This window comes from Artibeus jamaicensis, unplaced genomic scaffold (genome assembly GCF_021234435.1).
Source record: "Artibeus jamaicensis isolate MK-2021 breed Jamaican fruit bat unplaced genomic scaffold, CSHL_Jam_final contig_1028, whole genome shotgun sequence".
Classification (NCBI taxonomy): domain Eukaryota; kingdom Metazoa; phylum Chordata; class Mammalia; order Chiroptera; family Phyllostomidae; genus Artibeus; species Artibeus jamaicensis.
Window position 1 is genome coordinate 5,843,071 of NW_026521201.1, and position 23,328 is coordinate 5,866,398.

The window sequence follows — 23,328 nt, forward strand, 5'->3', positions numbered from 1 at the left end:
GGTGATATTTTAAAAAGTAACTAAGGGAGGGAATGGTGAAAGTAGAGAGTATTAAGGAAGGATCAGGTAGTCAGAGGACTCAAGACTGATGACATTTGAATTGAAGCTGTGCTATAAAAACAATGACCAATTGGTACAAGGATATCAAAACAGAAGGGATTACTCCCAATCGAGGAGATGGTATTTGTATTGGCCTTGGTAGAAATTTTAAGGCTGCTGATTCATGAAAAGGGTAAACCCAGATAAAAGGAATTGTATGAGACAAAGCTGAAAAATTCATGCTACATTCAGAAAATAATCAGTTATCAATCATAATAGAAATAACTGAAATCTGATTGTGGCAGTGTTTGAGTGCCACATTACTATTTGGACTTCATTCTCTGCTCTGTGGGGAATCACCAAAAGTTTATGAACATGAGTGTAACACGTCCAGAAGTATGCTTTTAAAAAAATTGTAACACAGGAAGTTGAGTCTGATGACCTTGACCACTCATTTGGATTAGTAAAAAAATCCACAAGAAGGACCTAGTATAACAGACATAGCCTTTATTACTTAAATTATAGGGAACACTGATGGTGGCAAGTGTTCCCTGTAGGACTAAGTAGGACTGCATTACCGCTGCCATCCCTGTCCAAGACTAATTATAAGGTGTCCCAGACAAAGAGGGCATTGGTCCAAGTTGTACAAAGTTTCATGTGACCTAAAGTTATGTCATAATACATCAATGCTTGTATTAAAAAAAGAAAAGGTCAAGAAGCAGTTCAGCAAGAAACCAGTCCCCTGGGAAGATAGGGAGGGAGCCACACATTATACCTTGGGACAATACACATTCCTTCTGGCCAGGGTCCCTTGGGCCAGCCTTCCATCACAGAGCTGGGATTTGGTGGAAGAGCCATGTCCAACACGACCCCACAAAAATAATCTTTATTTATTTATCTATCTATTTATTTATTTATTTTCAAGAATCATCTTTTATAGAATGGATTGAAGAAGGCAAAAACATTAGTTAGAAACTTATTGTAGACTTCCTGGGTAAACATGCCTCACCTCCTCACACAACCACATCAAAATTACAACTAAAATATAGAACAGCCATCGCTCAGAACCATCAGAAATCAAGTTGAGTTGAAGTCTGACAAGTAAGGAATTAAACAAACCACAATCACCCAGACTGGTAGTAGAGCAGAGATGCAGAGTGGGCTGGTCCCACATTCACATGTAATGGATAAAAATTCGATATCTTGAAAATGAGGAGTTCCAGCCCCATACTAGGCCTCCCAGCCCAGGGTTCCAGTGTCACCGACTCATCCAGCTGACAAGCCCCTGCATCTTTACCATAAGCTAGAAACATTTCAAATTGTGGAGCTTCTACTGGTCTTACAATTCCTTCAGTCTTCTGGTGGTAGACTTTATTGTGACAACACAAGTGGAATTGTAGGGCCAGGCACCACTGGCTACTGTTTTTCATGCAGGAAACACAGTGTCAGATCCCCACAGTTTGTCTCTTCATCTTCATTTTCCCAAAGGAAGGGCAAATGTACTTGGATTTCAAGGGCAAGTGTACCTAGAGGGGCAACTGTGATAACTGATTTTAATTTTCTTCACCCCTGCCCTTAGGGAGGCACCATAACTTGTCCCATAGTTACTGAGGATTCCAACCCTCTTGGTGCATTTAGCCATGTTGCTACAAACTAGGTTGGAATCCAGAGACTGGCCCACAGTTTTTTATCTCTCTTTTTTTTTAATCTCTAGCTATCCTTCTCTGGGCCATTTTAGTGTTCAAGATATGAGACAGTTAGTTGCTATGGGTGTCATCAAAGGTGTGGACAAGAAGGCAGCAGGAGCTGGCAAAGTCACCAAGTCTGCCCAGAAAGCTCAGAAGGCTAAATGAATGTTATCCCTGATACCTGCTACCTCAGTCTTAATCAGTGGTGGAAGGATAGTCATAGAACAGTTTGTCTCAATTGGCCATTTATGTTTAAGAGTAAAAGATGGGTTAATTATTACAATGCATCATATCACCTTCAGAAGGAAAAGAGAATGTTTTGTGGACCACTTGGTTTCCTTTTGTGTGTGGCAGTTTTTAAGTTATTAGTTTTTAAAGTCAGTAATTTTTAGTGGAAAGAACTTGACCAAAAATCTGTCACAGGATTTTGAGACTCAAAACAAAGTTTAATGAGAAAAATTTTTTTCTTGTAGTAGTTCAAGTAAAAGGTAATGAGACCTGGAGCAGAAGTAAATAGGAAGATATATATTTGAGAACAGGTATGAAGATAAGAACACCATGATCTTTTTTTTTTTTAATGTAAGGGCCAAAAGAGAGACAAACATACTGAACCAAGGTGTCTGAGAAGATCTTGATGTAACTAACAGAGAAAAATCACAAAAGGGAAAAAAGGCAGGCTTGGAAAAAGATGGCAAGTTTCTTTTGGACATCCTTAGGTCTTATATTAGTGAAGAGTCTAAGCTTTTCCATACCAGTAGCTGCAGCTCTGAAACCTTGCTCTTCTGGAAAGATGATACAGTTGGGTTTTGGGTAATATTAAAGTCAATTTCTCACACCTCTCAGGAAAATAGAGTCTGCTATCTAGCAAAAGTGCCAGCATTTATATTCTTACATACACAGTCCTCTGACTGTACAAATCGAACCACAGGCCCTGCCTTGGCTTAGAACACCAGGGCACTGAAGGAGAAACTTATCTTTATCTTCTTGAGATATTGTACACTACAACACACAATAATCTTATGATCCTTTCCATGACTGTGGACACCGTTTCTGCATCACTTTTTGTGTAAACAAAGTAGATGAACAAGCATAAACTGTAGGCGTCCTGAACTAGTTCAGTCTGATCCCAAGAATCATTCTGAGAGAACTGGGAGTCTGGTTACCTCCTCCGCCTAGAGAGCTGTGCGCAGAGATAAAACTACATTTCCCGACGATCTCTGCGCGGTAAGACCCAAGCAAGGGCTAGCGGGAATGGGGTGTGCCTCTGTGTGGATATCCTTCCTATTGGTGCTCAATGTGGGACGCGGTAAACTGGTGGGCCATTGGACGGATTCCTGTACTGGCGGTCGCGTCGCGAAGGTCCCAGGTTTAACTTTTGTTTTTCCGTTGGCTTCTGTGATTCCGGGGGTTTAGAGTGGCGTGAGTATAAAATTTCGGGTTTCTGGGAAGGGACTAGGCAAGGGGGTTGGGGAAGGGAAACTTTGGTGAGGGAGTAGTACCAGTGGGAGCAGTACGGAAGAGACGGATGTGAGCTTGAAATATGGGGGTGGGGGTTGGAGTCGTCAGGAGTCCGGGGGACCGGACGTGGAAAGTTAGAATATGCAAAGGGAAAGATTTCATGGTGCTGGAGCATTGGGGAGCTATAGCGATGAGGGAGTCGAGAACGAGATGAAACTAAAAAAGAAGTACAGAATTACGAGGTCCTGGAGATGGGTTGCGGTATTCCCCATCCCGCGCTAGTCTAATTAAGCCTCAATCTCGTTTAAATTAATGGAGGATAAAAAAATACTTCACAGAGTTGTGGGCGTAAAATAAATGTCAAAGTGCTAAACAAGAGTTAATTGTAGGTAGACAAGCTATAAAAAAATATACCTAAACAAGGATATCGCAGAGAAAGAGGAATTTTCCGTTAATGTAATATAAGCAAGGATGTTGTTCTTTTGGGAGATACAGTAATGGGTAAGGCACGTCTGCTGCTTGCAAGGAGCATGCACTATCATGGGAGAAATGATAGCAACAAAGAACTCCAATATGTACAAGTGCAGTTCTTTTGCACTTGTACAAAACAAGTGCAGTTTTTTTTAGAGCATATTAATGAAGAGACTCAGGAAAGAGATGAAGGAAGTAGCATTTGCGTTTTCATGTACAGACTGGGTTAAAGTGAACTTGTGAGAGTGGAGGGAGCTATGTCCCAGTTGTAGGAACAAAGGTATGGAGGCAAGAAAGTTATCAGCAACAGAAGGTAGAGTTAGGGGAGTGCAGGGAAATGAGGCAGGAGAGAGAGCTTTGGTCCTTAGATGGAAAGAAGTGATCTCTAGGCTGAGTTTGATTTAATGCATTTGGCTATGAGGAGTTAGTGATGAATTTTATGACTTTTTTAAGAAGATGATCCAGGGAAGACCAGGGGTGGGTAGAACAGTTAAGCCATTGTAGAGTGGTGAAGAGCATAGGGAGATCCTGAATTAGCATCGTTATCATCGAGATAGAATATAGATAGTTATATAGTTGGATGAGAGGGTCAATAGAAATAGTAATGAGCCCCGGTTGGTGTGGTTCAGTTGATTGGGTGCTGGCCTGTGAACTAAAAGGTTTCTGGTTCGATTTCCAGTAAGGGCACATGCCTGGGTTGTAGGCCAGGTACCTGGTTGGAGACGTGAGAGAGGCAACCAGTCATCAGGAGATTGAAAGAGATCTAATTGCTCATTCAACAAGTAGTTAATTACTCTGTACCAGGCAGTGTTTTAATTATAGAGGTAAATATAAAAGCAGTGAAAATGATGTTTCCAAAGAAATGGATAGGGGAAGTAGTAAAGAAAGTTGGGGACAGAACCTTTTGAACCAAGGGAGGGACATTTTCAGTAAAAATAATAATCTGTAGTTATTGAGTGCCTGTATGTGTCAGACCTTTTATTCATTATTTCATTTAATCTTTACACTGACCTATAACATACATGCTATTCTCCCCATTTTCTAAGAAGTAGTGGAAGTTTAGAGAGGTTAAATAACTTACCTAAAGTCATACAGCTAATAAGAGACAGAGCTTTGACTCAGACTCAAGTCTGTTTGATTCCAGAACCCATGCTCTCAACTACAAAGCAATATTTTTTAAAAGGGTGGTCAACAGGACAAATTAAGCATACAAATCCAGGGTGACTTGTTGGGTGGAAGATGGGAACCCAAAAGAACAACCGAATTTATTAATTTGTATATCTGCTGACCATCTTTAGTTCAGATGTTAGAAGTCAGATCGTTAGAGATTATAAAACAAAACAAAAGTGAGTGTATATAACTTTTAGTAAATGGGTAATAGTCTGCAAGAAGGAGTGAGATTGTCTGTGAGAGAGAAGAGAAATTTCAGGTTGCTGTAAAGCTCTTTTAAAGTTCCAAATTACTCTTGCCCTGCCCGGTGTGGTTCACATGGTTGGAACATTGTCCTGTACACCAAAAGGTCATGGGTACAATTCCCAGTCAGGGCACATACCTGAGTTGTGGGTTCTGCCCCAGGTAGGGGTACATATGGGGAAGGGGGCAACCAGTCAATGATTCTCTCTTTCTCCCTCTCCCTCCCTCTCTTCTTCTCCATCACTTCCTCCCTTTTCCTCTCAAAAAAAAAAAAAAAAAATCAGTGGATGTATTCTTGGGTGAGGATTAAGAAAAAGTTCCAATGTAGTCTTAAGTAGTTTTAGAACAGTGATATTTATCTTTAAGATGTATCCCATATTCATAAAATGGAATGTTATTTGGCCATAAAAAGGAATGAAGTACTGACACATGCTGCAGCGTGAATGAATCTTGAAAACATGCTAAGTGCAAGAAGCCCATCTCAGAAGACCACATACTGTATGATTACATTCATATGAAAGTCCATAACAGGAAGATCTGTAGAAACAGAAAGTAGGTTAGTAATTGCTTAGGGCGGGGGTAGGGTGGAACACAGGGGTGATAGCTAAAGCATGCAAGATTTGATCTTGAAGTGATGGAAATGTACAATTTACTGTGCTGATGGTTGTACCTATCTGTGAATATACTAATCTTTGAATTATACACTTTAAATGACTGAATTATATAGAATGTGAATTATATCTCAATAAAGGTGTTTATAGAAATGTCACTTGTCCCTGACCACTGGTGTGACTCAGTTGGTTGGGTGTCATCCTGCAAACTGAAAGGTCACCAGTATGATTCCTGGTCAGGGCACATGCCTAGGTTATGGGTTTGGTCTCCCCTGTCAGAGCGCATACGAAAGGCAACCAGTCGATGTTTCTCTCCCTCACATTTTCCCTCCCTTCCTCTCTCAAAACAATAAGCATGTATGTCTTCAGGTAAGGATAAAAAAGTTACCCATGATCCTACTATACCTAATTACTATTTTTATTTTCTAGGTTATTTTCCACAAGAGGCAAATTGGCCTAATTTGGAGAAGCTTTGTAGAAGTAGGTGAGTTTGAAGAAGGAAAGTAGTCTTTTAAACAAGAGAATAAAGAGAAATGGCATATTGAAGGGTTGGCTGGTAGAAGAAGGCAGATGGAATGACAAAAGCAGAAACAGATTTTCCAGCTAGGTTGGATAGTAGAAGAAAAAGATGTTGAATAAAGTTCATATTGAGGATTTAAAATTATTTATTATTTTTAAAAAAACATGTTGAGTGCCTACTATGAACCAGGCACTATTTCAGTCACTGCAGGTACAGCAGTGAACACAGTAGATAAAAAATGGCTGCCCTTATGAGTTTCCACATTTTGGTGTGTTTTGACATATTTTAAATAATCCCTTTAACTGCTGTGTTGAGAAGAGACTGCAGGGGATAGAGGTGAGAGTGGAAGCAGAGAGACCATTATAGTAATCCAGGCAAGAGATTATAGTGAGTTCAACCAGGCATTATTGACATGAGTGGTTGTCAGACTTTAAATTTGTTGGTGGCAGAGGCTATAGGACTTGCTAATGGATTGAGACAAAGAGAGGAGTGAAATTTCTCTAAGTTTGTTTTCCTAAACAACTGAGAGAATGGTGTTAGTAATTACTGGGACGTTGAGTTCAGAGAGAAGGTCAGGTTTGAGGTCAGGTGGTAGGAGGTGTATATCAGGAGCTCAATTTGGGAATTGGTGAAGTTGTGAGACCTGTTGGGCATCTAAGTGATGTATGGAGTGTGTGGGAGCCTGGAGTAAAGGGCAGAGGAAGGATTGGAGGTGCATACTTGAAAACCATGAGACTTCATGAATTTACTAAAGCAATAATTATAGATGAAGACGAGGAAGAAGTAGCAGTGACTAAAAATTAATGACCAGTGAGGAAGGAGAACCAGGAACCTGTGATGTCTTGGAAGCCATATGAAAAAGGTTTCAAGGACTAGGGGTGAGGCACTCTGGAGTCCCTAGCAAGAAACTGGTTATAGAATGAACAATAGTAATTATCTCCTCTTTTTTTCAAAAAATCTTCCCTGAGGACTGAAGATTGTAAACAGATATATTCTAGGTAGAACACAAGAACAGGACATCACATCATCTCTTGACTGGCTCAAAGTCAAAATGGATTGACACAGCCTTCTTGATAAGAAAGCTTTCCCCAAAGCTAATTTTAAAAAACTCTCCCCAGGAAGGGAATTTAAGGGGAAAAACAGGGAGGGATTTTGAAGAACAAGTATGAAAGACACAGGGATGAGGACTGTGGGGGGGGGGGTAATGGGAGGGAGATGGGGAGAAGGGGCGGAGGGGGGGCTGGGATGGGAGAAATTGACAAAAAAAAACCTACTTGAAAAATAACTAAATAAATTTTAAAAAATTAAAAAAAAAATAAAATGTCACTCTAAAAAAAACTCTCTCCCCTTCTCCTTCTCCCTCCTTCCCCCTCCCTCTCGTCCCCTTCTCCAAGATCTGTCTTATCAGCACACTGCCTTTCCCATTCCCCTCTTCTTTCCTCAGGTGCCTTACATTTGCCTTTCTCTCGCCTAAGCTCCAAGGGCCCTTCTCTTGCTTCTGTAGCTTGTTTCCTGAGTCTATGCTCACTACTGCTACCTCTGTAACTTTCTAAATAAACTTCCTCTGAAAAAAATGAAGATTGTCAGTGGGCCTTTTAAAGTTTATAAGTAATATTTTTTCTTTGTCTAAAATAAAACAGATACAAAATAAAGACAATGTCAATGGCTTTGTATTTATCTTAAATTTAGCATAATGGGTCCTCTACCTTAATTTCCACTTACTATCTCTTGCTTATTAGAAACTTTGTGCATCTCCCTCTCTTACAGTTTCAGCAAAAGGCATATTTTTGTATTGTTGCAGATAACCTTCATACCAAGGAGGCTTTTCTCTTTGTACTTATCCATCCAAATATTAAATGCAATTTTGATATCATTTGAAAATAATAATGACAAAGAATACCTTATGAAAATTCAAAAGTCATACAACCTCAGAATTCAGAACTACTTTAACAAACAGTACTACATTTTAAAATGTCACACCCTCAGCAGCGGGCTCACGTATGATTGGAGAGGGAACTAGTCTGTACGTTCTACCGTTTTGTTCTGTTCCTGCACTGTCATTCTGAATTTTTGTATGTTTGACAGGTGAAAAAGACAACATGAACTTTACCCCGACACATACCCCTGTCTGCAAAAAGTAAGATATTTGTTTATTTTTTGAGTTGTTAAAGAATTAAGACTTCTATTAAGCAGTGTTACCAAAACTGATTAAAAAAAAAAAAGAATCAAGACTTATGTAACTTCAGTGCAAGTTAGCTTATACTTCCACACTCTAGATTTGAACCATATTAGACTCATTATTCTTTTCTTATTACATGGAATTTAGGTTAAAAACAAGGACATACTAAATGATAATACCAGAACCCAGACAGATTGAGTGGGCTTAGCACAGTGTTAGTGCCTCCTGGATTACAGAAGAAGTAACCAATATACAAAGGGGATTTGGAATGCTGGTTCTGCCATCACCTTGCTGCCTCATCTTCTGCCACAATGCTCATCTGCAAAATCTCGGAAATATCTCTTAGTTCATCTACTAACCTATTTCCCACTGTTGTTATAAGGCAGCCCCCTTGGAAAACATGGAACATTGGATAAACTAGTATTTCTGTCACAAACTTTAATGATTGAGACAATATTAGATTTTTTTCTTCATGTTTGCTGAAAGTACATTTTAATATCTCTTCTATACATGCTCACTTATTAAAAGTGGTGACCATAACCTTCATGAACTATAATTCTTGGGTTCTGGTATACCAGGTTCTCCAATTCTGTTGTCTGTTTTGTTACCTAGTAAATTGCAGTCAGCCAAAATGGATTAATTTTCACATGAGGATTTCTTCAATTCTGCATCATTTATTTTCTGACTTTCATTTTAGCTTAAAAACATTTCTTGTCCAGCCTTTGATCACCTTAAATCTTGTTTAGTCTTGGTTAGTGTAATACAGATGTCTCCAGTGCTAGAGATTAGAATGTGATGTAGTTTTGTAATAATTTGGCTATATTTTCTAATTCTGACTCTCATGTAATGTTATTCTTAAGTCTCATCTTATACATATGTGCACAAGTTTCTCTAGAACAAGAGGAATTGGAATTTTACTAGATTCTGCCAATTAGTCTTTAGTTTTACCAAGTTACACTTCACCAGCAGTATAATTGTTCCTGTTGGTGTATGTCTTATATTAAATTTTCTCTTGGTATCTGGCTTTATTTTATATTTCATTTTTTAAAAATGAATTTTAGACTTCCACAAGATAGAGGTATAGGTAGATCCTATCACAACCAAAAGAAGAAAAACAACAAGTTCAAAAACAGCCCTGGTTGGTGTGGCTCAGTGAATTGAGCACTGGCCTGTGACCAAAGGGTCACTGGTATGATTCCCATTCAGGGCACATGCCTGGGTTGCAGGTCAGAACTGCCAGATAATTGAACTGTATGGAAGTCCAACAACCAAAGAGTTAAAGAAGAAACATTCATTCAGACTGGTAGGAGGGGCAGAGATAGGTAGCCGAGGCAGAAAACACGTGCAAATCAGTGGCTGGAGAATGGGCAGGTAAGATGGCGCTGGCAGACTGGGTAGTCCCACATTTGCATGTGGATTAACCAGGCAGAACAACTAGGAAGCAAGACAGACTGTGTAACCTAGGGTTTCAGTGCAGGGAAATGAAGCCACAAAACTTCTGGCTACAAAAACCTGTGGCAGTGGGAGAAACTCCCAGCCTCACAGGAGAGTTTGATGGAGAGACCCATAGGGTCCTAGAATGTACACTAATCCACCCACCTGGGAACCAGCACCAGAAGGGCCCAGATTACTTGTGGGTAGAAGAAGTGATAGAAAGCTGGCCGAGAGCTGAGCAAGCAGCATTGTTCCCTCTCAGACTCTGCCCCCAAATATAGTGCCCTGCTTCAGGTAACACTGCAGTCTGGGTTGCCCTGCCCTGGTCAATACCTAAGGCTCCACCCCTACAACATAACAGGTGTCAGGAGACAAAAAAAAATATGGCCCAAATGAAAGAAAGATCAAAGTTTCAAAAATAGAACTAAGCAATGAAGAGATAGCCAGCCTATCACTGGTTATCAGGATGCTCACAGAAATGGTTGAAAATGGTCACAAAATGGAGGTGAAAGTGAAGGTTATACAAGTGAAATAAAGAAAAATATATAGGGAACCAACTGTGTAGGGGAAGAAGCTGGGACTCAAATCAATGATGTGGAGCAGAAGGAAGAAATAAAAATTCAACTGGTATAGGTAGATCCTATCACAACCAAAAGAAGAAAAACAAGTTCAAAAACAGCCCTGGTTGGTGTAAGGGCTGTTTTTGAACTTGTTTCAAAAACAACAAGGAATAAGAATTCAAAAAAATGAGTACAGGCTTAGGAACCTCCAGGACAACTTTAAATGTTCCAACATCTGAATCATAGGGGTGTCAGAAGAAGAAGAGGAAGAGCAAGAAATGCAAAACCTATTTGAAAACATAATGAAGGAGAACTTCCCCAATGTGGCAAAGGAAATAGACTCCCAGGAAGTCCAGGAAGCTCAGAGAGTCCCAAAGAAGTTGGACCCAAGGAACTACACACCAAAGCACATCATAATTACATTACCCAAGATTAAAAGATAAGGAGAGGATTTTAAAAGCAGCAAGAGAAAAGGAGACAATCACCTACAAAGTAGTCCCCATAACACTATCAGTGGATTTCTCAAAAGAAACCTTGCAGGCAGGAAGGGGCTGGAAAGAAGTTTTCGAAGTCATGAAAGGCAAGGACCTACATCCAAGATTACTCTATCCAGCAAAGCTATTTAGAATGTAAGGGTGGATAAAGTGCTTCCCAGACAAAGTAAAAGCTAAAGGAATGCATCATCACCAAGACTTTATTATATGAAATGTTAAAGAGACTTAATCTAAGAAAAAGAAGGTGATCAAAAATATAAGCAGTAAAATGACAACAAACTCGCAACTACCAGCAACTGAACATAAACACAAAAACAAAAACTAAGCAAATAAGTAGAACAGGAACAGAATCACAAAAATGGAGATCACGTGGAGGGTTATCAGTGGGGGAGAGCGACAGAGGAGGAAAATGTACAGGAAATAAGCATAAATTGTAGGTACAAAATAAACATGCAGAGGTTAAGAACAATATAGGAAATGAGAAGCCAGGAAAAGGTACAGGAAATAAGCATAAATTGTAGGTACAAAGTATACATGTGGGGGTTAAGAATAGTATAGGAAATGGAGAAGCCAAATAACTTACATGTATGACCCATGGACATGAGCTAAGGGGTGGAGGTGCAAGGCAGAGGGGAATAGAGAGGGAAAAAATGGGACAACTGTAATAGCATTATATATATATATATATAATATAATGAATTTTAAAATTCGTCTTAAAGTTATACTTTAAGAACATAAACCTCACCGTGGCTGGGTGGCTCAGTTAGTTGGAGCGTCACCCCATACACCAGAAAAGTTGCAGGTTCAATCCTTATTCAGAGCACACATCTAGGTTGCATGTTCAGTCTCCAGTACTGGCACATATAGGAGGCAACCAATTGATGTTTCTCTCTCCTCCTTTCCTCTTCTCCTTCCTCCCCCTTCCTCTCTCTCTAAGATCAATAAACATCCTTGGGTAGGAATTTTTTAAAAGGAACATAAACCTCTTTTTTAGTTAAGAAATTATGTTTCATAAACATTTAGACAATTTAATGAATATGCCCTTTCTAATTTCACATAGGCTGACAACTGCTTCCAAACATGGTTCTGCATGTGGCCTCAGTCGTTCTGCCAGGTGGAAGGGAGTGTCTTTTTCAGATTCAGTGGAGTCAACTCCTTTGCCTTCCATTGAAGATCGTCTGGCTGTTCTCTGCCCTTCTCAGGAGCTTCTGGAATATTATCAAAAGAAGATGGCTGAGTGTGAAGCAGAAAATGAGGATTTGTTGAAGAAACTGGAGCTATACAAAGAAGCTTGTGAAGGACAGGTAACAAAAAAGATGATGCATGCCCTTTTAGGACTGATTAAGTCTGTTCATGACTAGAGAAGACCTAGAAATGCCATCTTGTATCACAGGCAGGTATTTTTTGATTACCTTCTACCTCAGCCTAGCTACCTCCCTTTGGGTCCTTCATTAGATCAAAGCCCACACAAACCCCTCCACCTCTAAAATCTTAAACTGTTATATCTCCATGTCTCTTATACTTTTAGTTATTTCACCACCATACACCTGACTTCATTATTACCTCCATGGCTCCTTGACTTTTCAGTTTTCCAAATGTTGTGTGTCAGTTTCTGACATTTTGTCCTTCCTTTCTAACCTGAACCCCATCACACTTCACTTTGATGATAACTGTACTGCCTGCACATGACTCCTTGCCTATTCTTTTGCTCCACTTAACTAGTAAAAACCCTAGCTGTACTTAAATTCTATAGCAGGGTTTCTCAGTGTTGGCACTGTTGACATCTTGGGCTTTGTAATTCTATATCGTGCGGTCTATCCTGTGAATTGTAGGATGTTTAACAGCATCCTTGGCCTCTACTTATTAGATACCAGCAGCATACACACACACATACACCCTCACCTCACCCTGAGTTGTGACCATCAAAGGTACCTTTAGACATTGCCAAATTTCTCCTTAGGGTACAGGCAGAATTGCCCCTAGGTCACAAATCATTACAGAATAAAGTCATGGTCAATAAATGCTTCTCCATCCTCAGTTACTCCACAGCAATTAACTTACCTACCCCTAGTCAGTTCTTTCTCCCTTCCTGTCTGTGTTGTACCTTCCCTACTGTCCTGCAGCCTGCAGGCCTGTCTTAGCTGTCTCAGCTGTCTCTCATCAGGCAGCCTTGCTTTCTGGTTCACAGGGGAAATACCAGCTATCATGCATAACTCCTTCCTGTCCATCCACACGGTCACCTACACCTGTGTCCATCTCTCTTCATATTGCTTCAGGGACAAGATGTCTCTCCCTCTTAAGCTGAATTGATCAACTCTCTCCCTGTCCCCGATCCTTTTTTCCTTCTAAGAAACTCTTCATTATTGCTCTTCTCTTTGTGTTCTATCTTCAACCTCTTGCTTAATGTGGGCTTTTACTCCTCAGTACTGCCTGCGCCTGACTCCTTGCTTCTTTTGCTCCACTTACATAGCATATCTTTCTTTCATAGTGATCAAGTCTTTCTTTACTTAAAAAAAAACAAACAAACAAAAGCACCATTCTTGAATTGTGCTTCCCCCTCTACTCTCTTATGTAGGTAGCTCTTTCTTTTCCTAGCCCCACTTTCAGAATAGTTTGACATTATCACTCATTCATGACTCTGACAGCAATTAAGCCTTTCTCCTTACTCTGCTAATAAAACTACTCGTGTGGTCTCTAAGCCCCATTTGCCAAAATGATCTCCTCTTTGTGACCTTTGCAGTATCTGTCACTGTTGACCTCTGCTTTCTGAAAACTCTCTTCCTTTCTTAATTTCTATGTCATTTTTCTTTCCTGGTTTTTATCTTACCTCTTAGTCTGCATTAACAGGTCCCCTTCCTTGATCTTAAATGTCAGTGTTCTTGCAGACTGCGTTGTAAGTGATCTTATTTTTATCCATACTACTACATATGGAGTAATAACATCCAAAATAGCTAATACTGACTCTTTTCTCTTAAGCTCCATGTTCACATGTTTATATCTGAAGTAATCTTTTTCAACTCTACCTATACATACACATACACCACTACCATTTTCCTTCCCTCCATTTCTTTTCATTATCATTATTTATTTATTTTAGAGATGGGGGAGGGAGAGAAATACTGATATGAGAGAGGAACATCAATTGGTTGCCTCTTCCTTCTGCAAGTGCCCTGATAGGGGCAAAACCCACAGTCAGCAACCCAGGCATGTGCCTTGAATGAGAGTTGAACTGGAGACCTTTCAGTTTGCAGCCCAACCAATTGAGCCACACTGGCTAGGGTCCTTCCTCAAATTCTTATCTCTTAACTATTTTCTTTATTCTGTGTTTTACTATAATTCTGCCCAGCCCCTACATTTAGTCACTTAGTAAATTCTGTTGATTCGGCTTCCTAAAGATCCCTTAATCCATTCCAACATCTTCGTTGTATTGCCTCAGCACTAGTTCAAATTCTTATTATGTCACCTGCATTGTTACAATATCCTTCTTCACCAGTGTCCAGCCTCCAGTCACATACCTCTTCAGTCTGCTTCTCACTTTTCACTCCAGTAACACTTAAATACTTGTAGTTGTCCAAACATTCAGGACTCTTCGATGGTTCTGTATTTACTGTTCTCTTTCCTGAGAGTACTCACCCTCATCTTGTCCCTAGCAGTTTTCATCTTTCAACTTTTTTATTTTTAAAGATTCCATTTATTTAATCTTTAAAAGACTAAAGATTAATCTTTATTAATCTTTAGTCTTTTAAAGGGGAAGGGAGACAGAAAAAGGGAGAGTAACATCAATGTTTGGTTGCCTCTAGTGCACCCCCCCACTTGGGACCTGCCCCACAACCCAGGCATGTGCCTAAGACTGGGAATCAAATCAGTGACCCTTTGATTCACAGGCTGGTGCTCAACCACTGAGCCACATCAGCCAGGGCTGATCTTTATTTTTAAGATTTTATTTATTTTAGAGAGAAGGGAAAGTGGGAAGAAAAAGAGGGAGAGAAACATTGATCAAGTGTCTTTATTTTTAAGATTTATAAAATCTTAAAAATAAATAAATAAAAATCTTTATTTTTAAGATTTTATTTATTTTAGAGAGAAGGGAAAGTGGGAAGAAAAAGAGGGAGAAAAACATTGATCAAGTGTCTCTTGCACGCCCTCATCAGGAACCAGACCCAAAATTGAGGTATGTGCCTTGACTGAAAATCAAACTAGTGACCCACACTGGTCAGGGCTCAACTTTCAACTTTTTAATGGTGGTCTCTGACTTCCCAGAAAGGCTTCAGAGATTTTACTCTAGTCATACTTCTACCATTTCACTAGATATGTTCCTCTCTGAAATAATTGTTTTATTTAATTGTTTGTACATCTGTCTTTTCACAAAATTCCTTAGCTCTAGGAAGAAAACATAACTGCATCTTTATCTTTCAAAGTGTCATAATGCTTGTTGAATAGAAAGCATTTTTTAAAAATTATATAAAGAACAGGTGAATCAGATGGCATTCTGGATTCTGTAGCCTGTAAAAGATAGGAAAGCTTTGACATTATATGGAAGCATACTCACTTTGTAACTTTTAAACTTAAGTCTATATACAACTTACTGTTGTCATTTGAGGTCTGTATTGGCAAAACCATTCACATTGTAATATTTCTATGTGTACTGTCACTTCCATATACAAGAGATACTCCTGTGAAGCTCAGTCTCTTTTCTTTTTACAAAATTTTTTTTAATTTAAGATTTTATTTATTTTTAGAGAGAGGGGAAGGGAGAGAGAAAGAGAGGAGAGAAACATCGATGTTTGAGAGATATATCAATGAGTTACTTCTTGCATGCCTCCAACTGGGTACCTGACCTGCATCAAACCAGCAACCTGAAAGGCTGGCACTCAATCCACTAAGCCCCACCAGCTAGAGCTCAGTCTCTTTTCAATGACTTTTTTCTTTTTCAGCATAAACTGGAATGGGATTTGCAGCAGAGGGAGGAAGAGATTGCTGAATTGCAGAAAGCTCTAAGTGATATGCAAGTCTGCCTCTTCCAGGAACGAGAACATGTTTTGCGCCTCTACTCAGAAAATGACCGACTGAGAATCAGGTAATGAGTAGGAGAAGGAAAATGTAGAAGTTATATTTCTAAATTACACTAAACAAAATAAGTTTCTCTGTGGTAATTCTCTTAGGTTGCATTTCCCAGCAAAAACACTCTGGAGATAATGATTTTCCCGTGGGATGGTTAGTAGCAAAGCTCTCAAGAATAATATCTGAGCAGACGAACAGGGGAAGAATTTGAAGTGTGATACAGTGGTAACAGAGGCTTTAGTCAACCCTACAGGGGAAAAGGAATCACACTTTTGTACCTCCACAACAATTGGTCGTTTGAGGTAGGCTGCCAGCAGGGAGGGGGTGTGAACGTGGGAGAGGCAGCCCCCTTCAGTCAAGGTAATTCCTGGAGAAGGACTCAGTAACTGAGGTATATGTGTCTCGGTCCTGAAGGTGGCATCTGAGCAGTGTTGTACAGTATCCACTGTAGTACACGTTTTTTTGGTTTTTTTTTTAAGATGTTATTTATCTTTAGAGGGGAAGGAGGGAGGGAGAGAAACATCAATGTATGGTTGCCTTTCATGTGTTCCCTGCTAGGAACTGACCTGCAGGGAACTGGCCTGCAGGGAACCGGCCTGCAACCTAGGCATGTGCCCTGACTGGGAATTGAACCATGATCCTCTGGTTTGCAGGCCTGTGTTCAATCCACTGAGCTATACCAGCCAGGGCTGTAGTACACGTTTTTAAAAAATAACTTTTAATTTTGTATTAAAAAATACAATTGACCAACAATATCATTTTAGTTTCATGTGTACAACCAGTCATTAGACATCTATGTAATTTATGAAGTGATCATCCCAATAAAATTAGTACCCGCCTGGCACCACACATTATTACAATATTATTGACTATATTTCCTATGCTGTACTTTACATTCCATGACTGTTCTGTAACTAGCAAGTTGTAATACATCTCAGTGCCTTCCTTTTTCACCTATCCTCCCATCCTCTCTCATCTGGCAGTCATCAAAATGTTCTCTTATGTATGAGTCTTTTTCTATTCTGCTTGTTTGTGTACTTTATTGTTTAGATTCCACATATAAGTGAAATCATATAGTACCTCTCTCTGTCTGACCCATTTCACTCAGCACAGTACCCTATAGGTCCATCCATGTTGTTGTAGATGGCAAGATTTTGCTCTTTTTTATGGCTGAGTCATATCCCATTGTATATATACATCACTTCTTCTTTATCCATTCATCTATTGGTAGATGCTTAGGTTGCTTCTGTATCTTGGCTATCGTAAATAATAACTGCAGTGAACATATGGATGCACATGTAATTTCAATTCAGTGTTTTGGGTTTCTTTGGAAAAATATCCAGTAGTGGAATTGCTGGGTCCTTGTTATAGTCTTTTTTTAAAAAGATCTTGTTTATTTATTTTTAGAGAGAGGGGAAGGGAGGGAGAGAGGGAGAGAAGCATCAATGTGTGAGAGAAACAGACATGCGAGAGAATCATCAATCAGTTGCTTCTTGGCAGGCCCCCAACCAGGGGCCTGGCCTACAACCCAGGCATGTGCCCTGACCAGGAATTGAACCAGTGACCTTTTGGTTTCTGACATGACACCCAACCCACAGAGCAATACCACTCGGGTCTTTTTTTTTTTTTTAATTGTTGTTCAAGTACAGTTTTCTGTCTGTTACTCCCATCCCAGCTCACCCCGCAGTGCTCCCCAAGGGCTTTTTAAAAAATTAATTATTTTTTTTTTAGAGAGAGGGAAAGGAAGGGAGAAAGAGAGGGAGAGAAACGTCAACGTGGAAGATAAACATCATCGTTTGCTTCTCACTTGCCCCCAACTTGGGACTTGGCCTGCAGTCTAGTCATGTGCCTTGAGCAGTAATCTAACCAGTGACCTTTCAGTTTGTGGGATGATGCCCAACCCACTGAGCCAGCCCAGGCTTTTCTTTGTTTTAAAGTCTATCTTGTCTGAAAAAAGTATTGCTACTCTAACTTTTATTTGTTATTGTTTTTTTTGTTTCCATTTTCATGAAATATGTTTTTCCATCTCTTTAGTTTTAGTGTGTGTGTATCTTTCGAGCTGAGGTCTTTTGTACACAGTATTTTAGGGCCTTGCTTTCTTATCTATTCATCCACCATATGTCTTTTGATTAGAGCATTTAAAGTAATGTTGATAGCTATGCATTTATTGTCATTACATTTTTCATATTTTTGGTTTCTTTTTTTTTCTTAAAGAAAACTCCAACATTTCTTATAATACAGATTTGGTAGGGTAATCTTCATTGTAAGTCCTTTAGTTGCCAATTCCTTTTGGCTGCGAAATTTCTGTTGAGAAGTCAGCTGACAGTCTTTTGAGAGCTCCCTTGTATGTAACTAACTGCTTTTTCTCTTGTTGCTTTGAAGAATCACTCCTTGTTTTTAACCTTTGACATTTTAATTATGATGTGTCTTGGTGTGAGCCTCTTTGGGTTCATCTTGTATGGAACTCTATGTGCTTCCTAGACTTGTGTGTCTTTTTCTTTCACCAGGTTAGGGAAGTATTCAGTTGTTATTTCTTCTAGGTTCTTAATCAGTTGTTCTCTTCTCCTTCTGGTACCCCCATGGTGCGGATGTTGTTATGCTTGATGGTGTCCCAGAGGTCCCTTAAACTATCCTCACTTTTTAAAATTTTTTTCTTTTTGCTACTCTGATTGGCTGTTTCCTGCTACATAGTCTTCTAAATCACTGTTTCACTCCTCTGCTTTATCTAAAGTGCTGTTGATTCCTTCAGGTGTATTCTTTTTTTAAATTAAATATTTTATTTATTTTTAGAAAGAGGGGAAGGGAAGGAGAAAGAGGAAGAGAAACATCAATGTGTGGTTGGTTGCCTCTCACACACCACCAGCTGGGGGTACAACTTGAGTTGCAACCCAGGCATGTGACCTGACTGGGAATCCAACTGGTGACCCTTTGGTTTGCAGGCTGGTGCTCAATTCACTGAGCCACACCAGCCAGGCCTTCTAGTGTATTCTTCATCTTAGTTATTGTATTCTTCATTTCTGATTTTTTGTCCTTTGTATGCTGTTGAAGTTCTCACTAAGTTCCTTGAGCATCCTTGTAATGATTGTTTTGAACTGGTATCTGATAGTTTGTTTGCCTCCATTCATTTAGTTTTTTCTGGAGATTTCTTCAACTCATTCAGGATATATTTCTTCATTTCCTCATTTTGGCTGCCACCCTGTGTTTGTTTCTATGTATTAGGTAGACCTGCTATGTCTCCTGGTCTTGGTAGGGTGGCTCTATGTGGTAGCTGTCCTGTAGGGCCCACTGGCACAGCAGTCTGGTCGTCTCAGCCAGGCACTCCCATGTGGGTTGTGTGTACCTTCCTGTTGTAGTTCAGTCTTAGTTGGTGTTGGCACATCAGTTGGAGGGATTGACTACCTCTCCCCAAGCCAATTGGCTGCGAGGACTGGCAGCCCTACAGCAGAGGAGCTGCTGTGCAGAGACCAACCCCACGGAGCAGGACTCTGGTGCCCATCAAGTCCGTCCTTTGAGTATGTCACTTACAGAAGTACTCCAGCATTTCTTAGCTCTTCACCAGGTGTGCTGGCTCTGGGGCTTCATGGGAGGTGAAGGCCAAGGTCACCCATTACCAGTGGCCTGCTTGGGGACACCAGCATGAGCTACAAAGTGATATCAGATGGCTGTTACTTATGCTGTATTTGGAGGTGCCTGAGAGAGGCCAAGCTGTGAACTGAGTCTGGCTGCTGCTAGTGCTGGATTTGAGGCTTCTTAGAAAGAGGTGGGGGAGGGCATTCACTGAGGCCAGATCCTGGTTGTTTGGGATTAGTGGCCCTTTGAGAGATTTTAGGAAAGTCTGCAGCATGAGCCAAGACTGGCTGTTTGTATACAAAAGCCACTGGAAGAGGCCATGGTGGGCTGACCAGTTGGGTAGGGCAGGGTCTCAGGGTGCAAACTGTGTGAGCCAGGTTAACTCAGATATGGCGTCCACCTCCCCGCTCTGTTGGGGAAGGCTCAGAAAAGGAACAATGGCCGCCGCCAGCATTTCTTTCTGGGAGAAAGCTGCCCTTTCAGACTTTGCCCTAAAAGCAGACAATTCAGTTTCCCATGTGTCCCTGGAGCTTTTTGAGCTGCCGCTCCAGTGCTGGAGCTTAGAGTGAATGAGTCATAATTAGTCCATTTGTGGGCCTTTTAAGAGAAACTGCTGGGGACTCCAGGTGCCCTACATTTTACTCAGCTGCAATCCTGGCTAGTTTTCATGGCCAGAAGTTATGGGGTCTTTTCTTCCTGGCACTGGAACCCTGGGCTGGGGAGCCTGGTTTGGGTCTGGGACTCCTCATTCCTCAAGGTGGGGCATGATTTTCCTCTCAATTTTAAATCACCACACATGGATGTGGGAACCAGCCCATTCATTCTGAGTCCTCTGTCCCTCATACTAGTCTCAATGTGGCTTTTTCTGTATATCTTTAGTTATAGGAATTCTGTTCAGCTAGACTTCAGGCTCTTTTTAATGGTAGTTATTCTATAGTGTGGTTGTAATTCTGATGTGGTTGTGGAAGGAGCCAAGTACAGCATTTACGTATGCCACCATCTTGACTGGAAGTCTCCAGCTTTTTGAGGACCTCCGGAATGCCTCATTTTTTTTTTAATTTATGGCAAAATATACTTAACATAAAATTTACCATTTTAATTATTTTTAAATTTGTGGTTCAGTGGCATTCAGTACTTTCACATTTTTGTGCAGCTGTCACCACCGTACATCTCCATAACTTTTTCATCATCCCATACAGAAACTCTGAACTTATTAAACAATAACTCCCCTTCTTTCTAGCCCCTAGTACGCACTGTTCTGCTTTGTCTTTATGTGTTTGATTATTCAAGGAACTTAAGATTAAATGGAATGATATAGTATTTGTCTTTTTCTGTCTGGCTTGTTTGTACTTAGCATAATGTTTTCTGTGTTCATCCATGTTGTATTATGTGTCAGAATTTTGTTCCTTTTTAAGACTAGATAATATTCTGCTGTATGTGTTGTTGGGAACCACCCTGCCTGGTTTCAGAAGCTATAACCCGGACATACCTAAGGCTGAGTGAGAGACCTTCGGACCATAAGCCACTAAGGAGACAAAGCTTATCTCCCTGGCAGGGGCTCCACCTCTGCCTCTTTTACTTCACCCTGCCTGGCCTCCAATGCATGATTGGTTAGCCAGTGACAGGGAACATTCCTCAAGGAAGAAATGACCTAAGATAGGCACGATCATGGGGGGCCTCCAGGGAAGGACTTAGGGCACTATAGCAAAAGGGAGTGATAGACCCTTGCCCCTTGGCTTTGACATAGCCTAAGTCCTTATTGTGTCTTCGAGAAGTCTCCTAACCTCTTGGCTGCCTTACTTTCCTGCCTGACTTAAGGGTAGTGCAGCCCTGTGCTGAAAAGGGCAGGTTCCCTGGGTGATCAGGCCTAAGACAGAATACATAAACTCCTGTGAAACCTGCTTTGCTAAGAATCCTTTCAATTAAATGATAAAGGTCCAAGCAGGAAATGAGTTTGTTTCCCAAAGTTTTATATCCCTTTAGCTAATAGACCCTGACTCAGAATAAGTCCTAGTAGTTCTTTGTATGTTATCTATTGTTTGATCCTTATTGCCGGACAATGATTAATGAGCTTTGCCTGTATTCATGTGCAAAATGAACCCAGTAAAAGCCCACTGAGGAAAAAGGCTCTTGGTCCTTCTCCTTTTAGAGAATGGCCACATTTCCTCCCCAGGCAGGTCATGTCTTGGTAGACTTATTCTCATCTGTGGGCTCTGTAGGCAAAGTTCCCCCACAATGTGTATATCACATTTTGTTTATCCATTCTTCTGTTGATGGACATTTAACTTGTTCCCAACTGCTATGAATAACACTGCTATGAACGTTGGTGTACAAATACCTGTTTGAGTTTCTGCTTTTAATGCTTTTGTGTGTATACGTAGAAATTGAATTGCTGGATCAAATGCTATATCTAGGTTTAATTTTTTTGAGTAATTGCAGTACTCTTTTCCATACCAGCTGCACCATTTTATGTTTTTACCGGCATGCACAAGGGTTTCGGTTTCTTCATATGCACTAGAACACTTGTTTTCTATTTTATTAAATAATAGCCATGATAACCCTGGCTGGTGTGGCTCAGTAGATTGAGCACCAGCCTGTGAACCAAAGGGTCACCAGTTTGATTCCCAGTTGGGGCACATGCTTGGGTTGTAGGCCAGGTCTCCAACAAGGGGCACATGAGAGGGAATCTCACATTAATGTTTTTCTCCCTCTCTTTCTCCCTTCCTTCCCTTCTCTAAAATAAATAAATAAAATCTTAAAAAAAATAGTAGCCATAATAATGAATGTGAAGTGGTATCTTATTGTGGTTTTAATTTGCACTGTCCTAATTAGTGATACAAAGCATTTTTTCACATGCTTATTAGTCATTCATATGTCCTCTTTAGAGCAATGTCTATTCAAGTCCTTTACCCATTTTTGAATTGGGTTGTTTGTTTTATTGCTGTTTAGTTTTCAGAGTTTTTAAAAATATATTTTGGATATTAACCCCTTCTCAGTTTGCAAATGTTTCCTCTCAGTTTCAAGGTTGCCATTTCACTCTGTTGATACTGTTCTTTGATGCACATGTGTTAATTTCCACAAGGTTCAATTTGTATATTTTTTCCTTTTGTTGCTTTGGCATTTGGTGTCATATTCATGAAATAATTGCCTCCGGTGCCACTAGTTTTTCTTCTAAGAGTTTTGTAAGTTTAGCTCTTACATTTAAGTCTTTGATCAATTTTAAGTTAGTTTGTGTATATGTTGTTAAGTATACAACTTCATTTTTTGAATATGTATATCTACTTGTCCCAGCACCATTCCTTGAAAAGTCTGTGTTTTCCCTAAAAGTTGAATATCATTTGACCATATATGTGGGACTTATTTCTGAGCTCTCTATTCCATTGGTCTATATGTCTATCATTATGACAGTATCACATTGTTTTGAATATTGTAGCTTTGTAGTTTTTGTTTGAGCTTTTACTTTTTATTATTATTTTATTTTATTATTTGTTATTTATGTATTTTATTATTTTAAAATATTTTATTGATTATACTATTAATGATGTCTCATTTTTCCCCCTTTGACACCTCCAATCTTTCAGCAGTTCCCCTGACTTAGTTCATGCCTCTGAGTCATATATATAACTTCTTTAGCTTCTCCATTTCCCATACTACTCTTAACCTCTCCCTCTTTATTGTGTGCCCAACACAATAGACAATGGTATTTATTGTCTACCATTTATGCTTCTTTTTCCTTGCACTTTTGCCCCCATGTTCCCCTGACCCCTCCCTGCCGATAACCCTTCAGATGATCTCCATATCTGTGATTCTGTTTCTGTTCTGCTTGTTCA

General features: G+C 40.0%; 1 protein-coding gene across 3 annotated transcripts in view; it reads left to right on the forward strand.

The window, feature by feature from the left end:
* The first annotated feature begins 3,037 nt into the window (after window positions 1–3,037).
* CCDC77 (coiled-coil domain containing 77) overlaps window positions 3,038–23,328 on the forward strand; it is a 48,065-nt gene continuing 27,774 nt past the window's right edge. The window contains exons 1-5 of one of the 3 annotated variants that reach the window (XM_037139867.2): window positions 3,038–3,093; window positions 6,110–6,164; window positions 8,286–8,337; window positions 11,928–12,171; window positions 15,802–15,944. In XM_037139867.2, coding sequence (XP_036995762.2) covers window positions 8,300–8,337; window positions 11,928–12,171; window positions 15,802–15,944 — 425 coding nt within the window. In that variant the 5' untranslated portion in view covers window positions 3,038–3,093; window positions 6,110–6,164; window positions 8,286–8,299. Of the gene's footprint in view, window positions 3,147–6,109; window positions 6,165–8,285; window positions 8,338–11,927; window positions 12,172–15,801; window positions 15,945–23,328 lie in introns of those variants that run through there. The other 2 variants (XM_037139866.2, XM_037139868.2) reach the window with 2 other exon arrangements.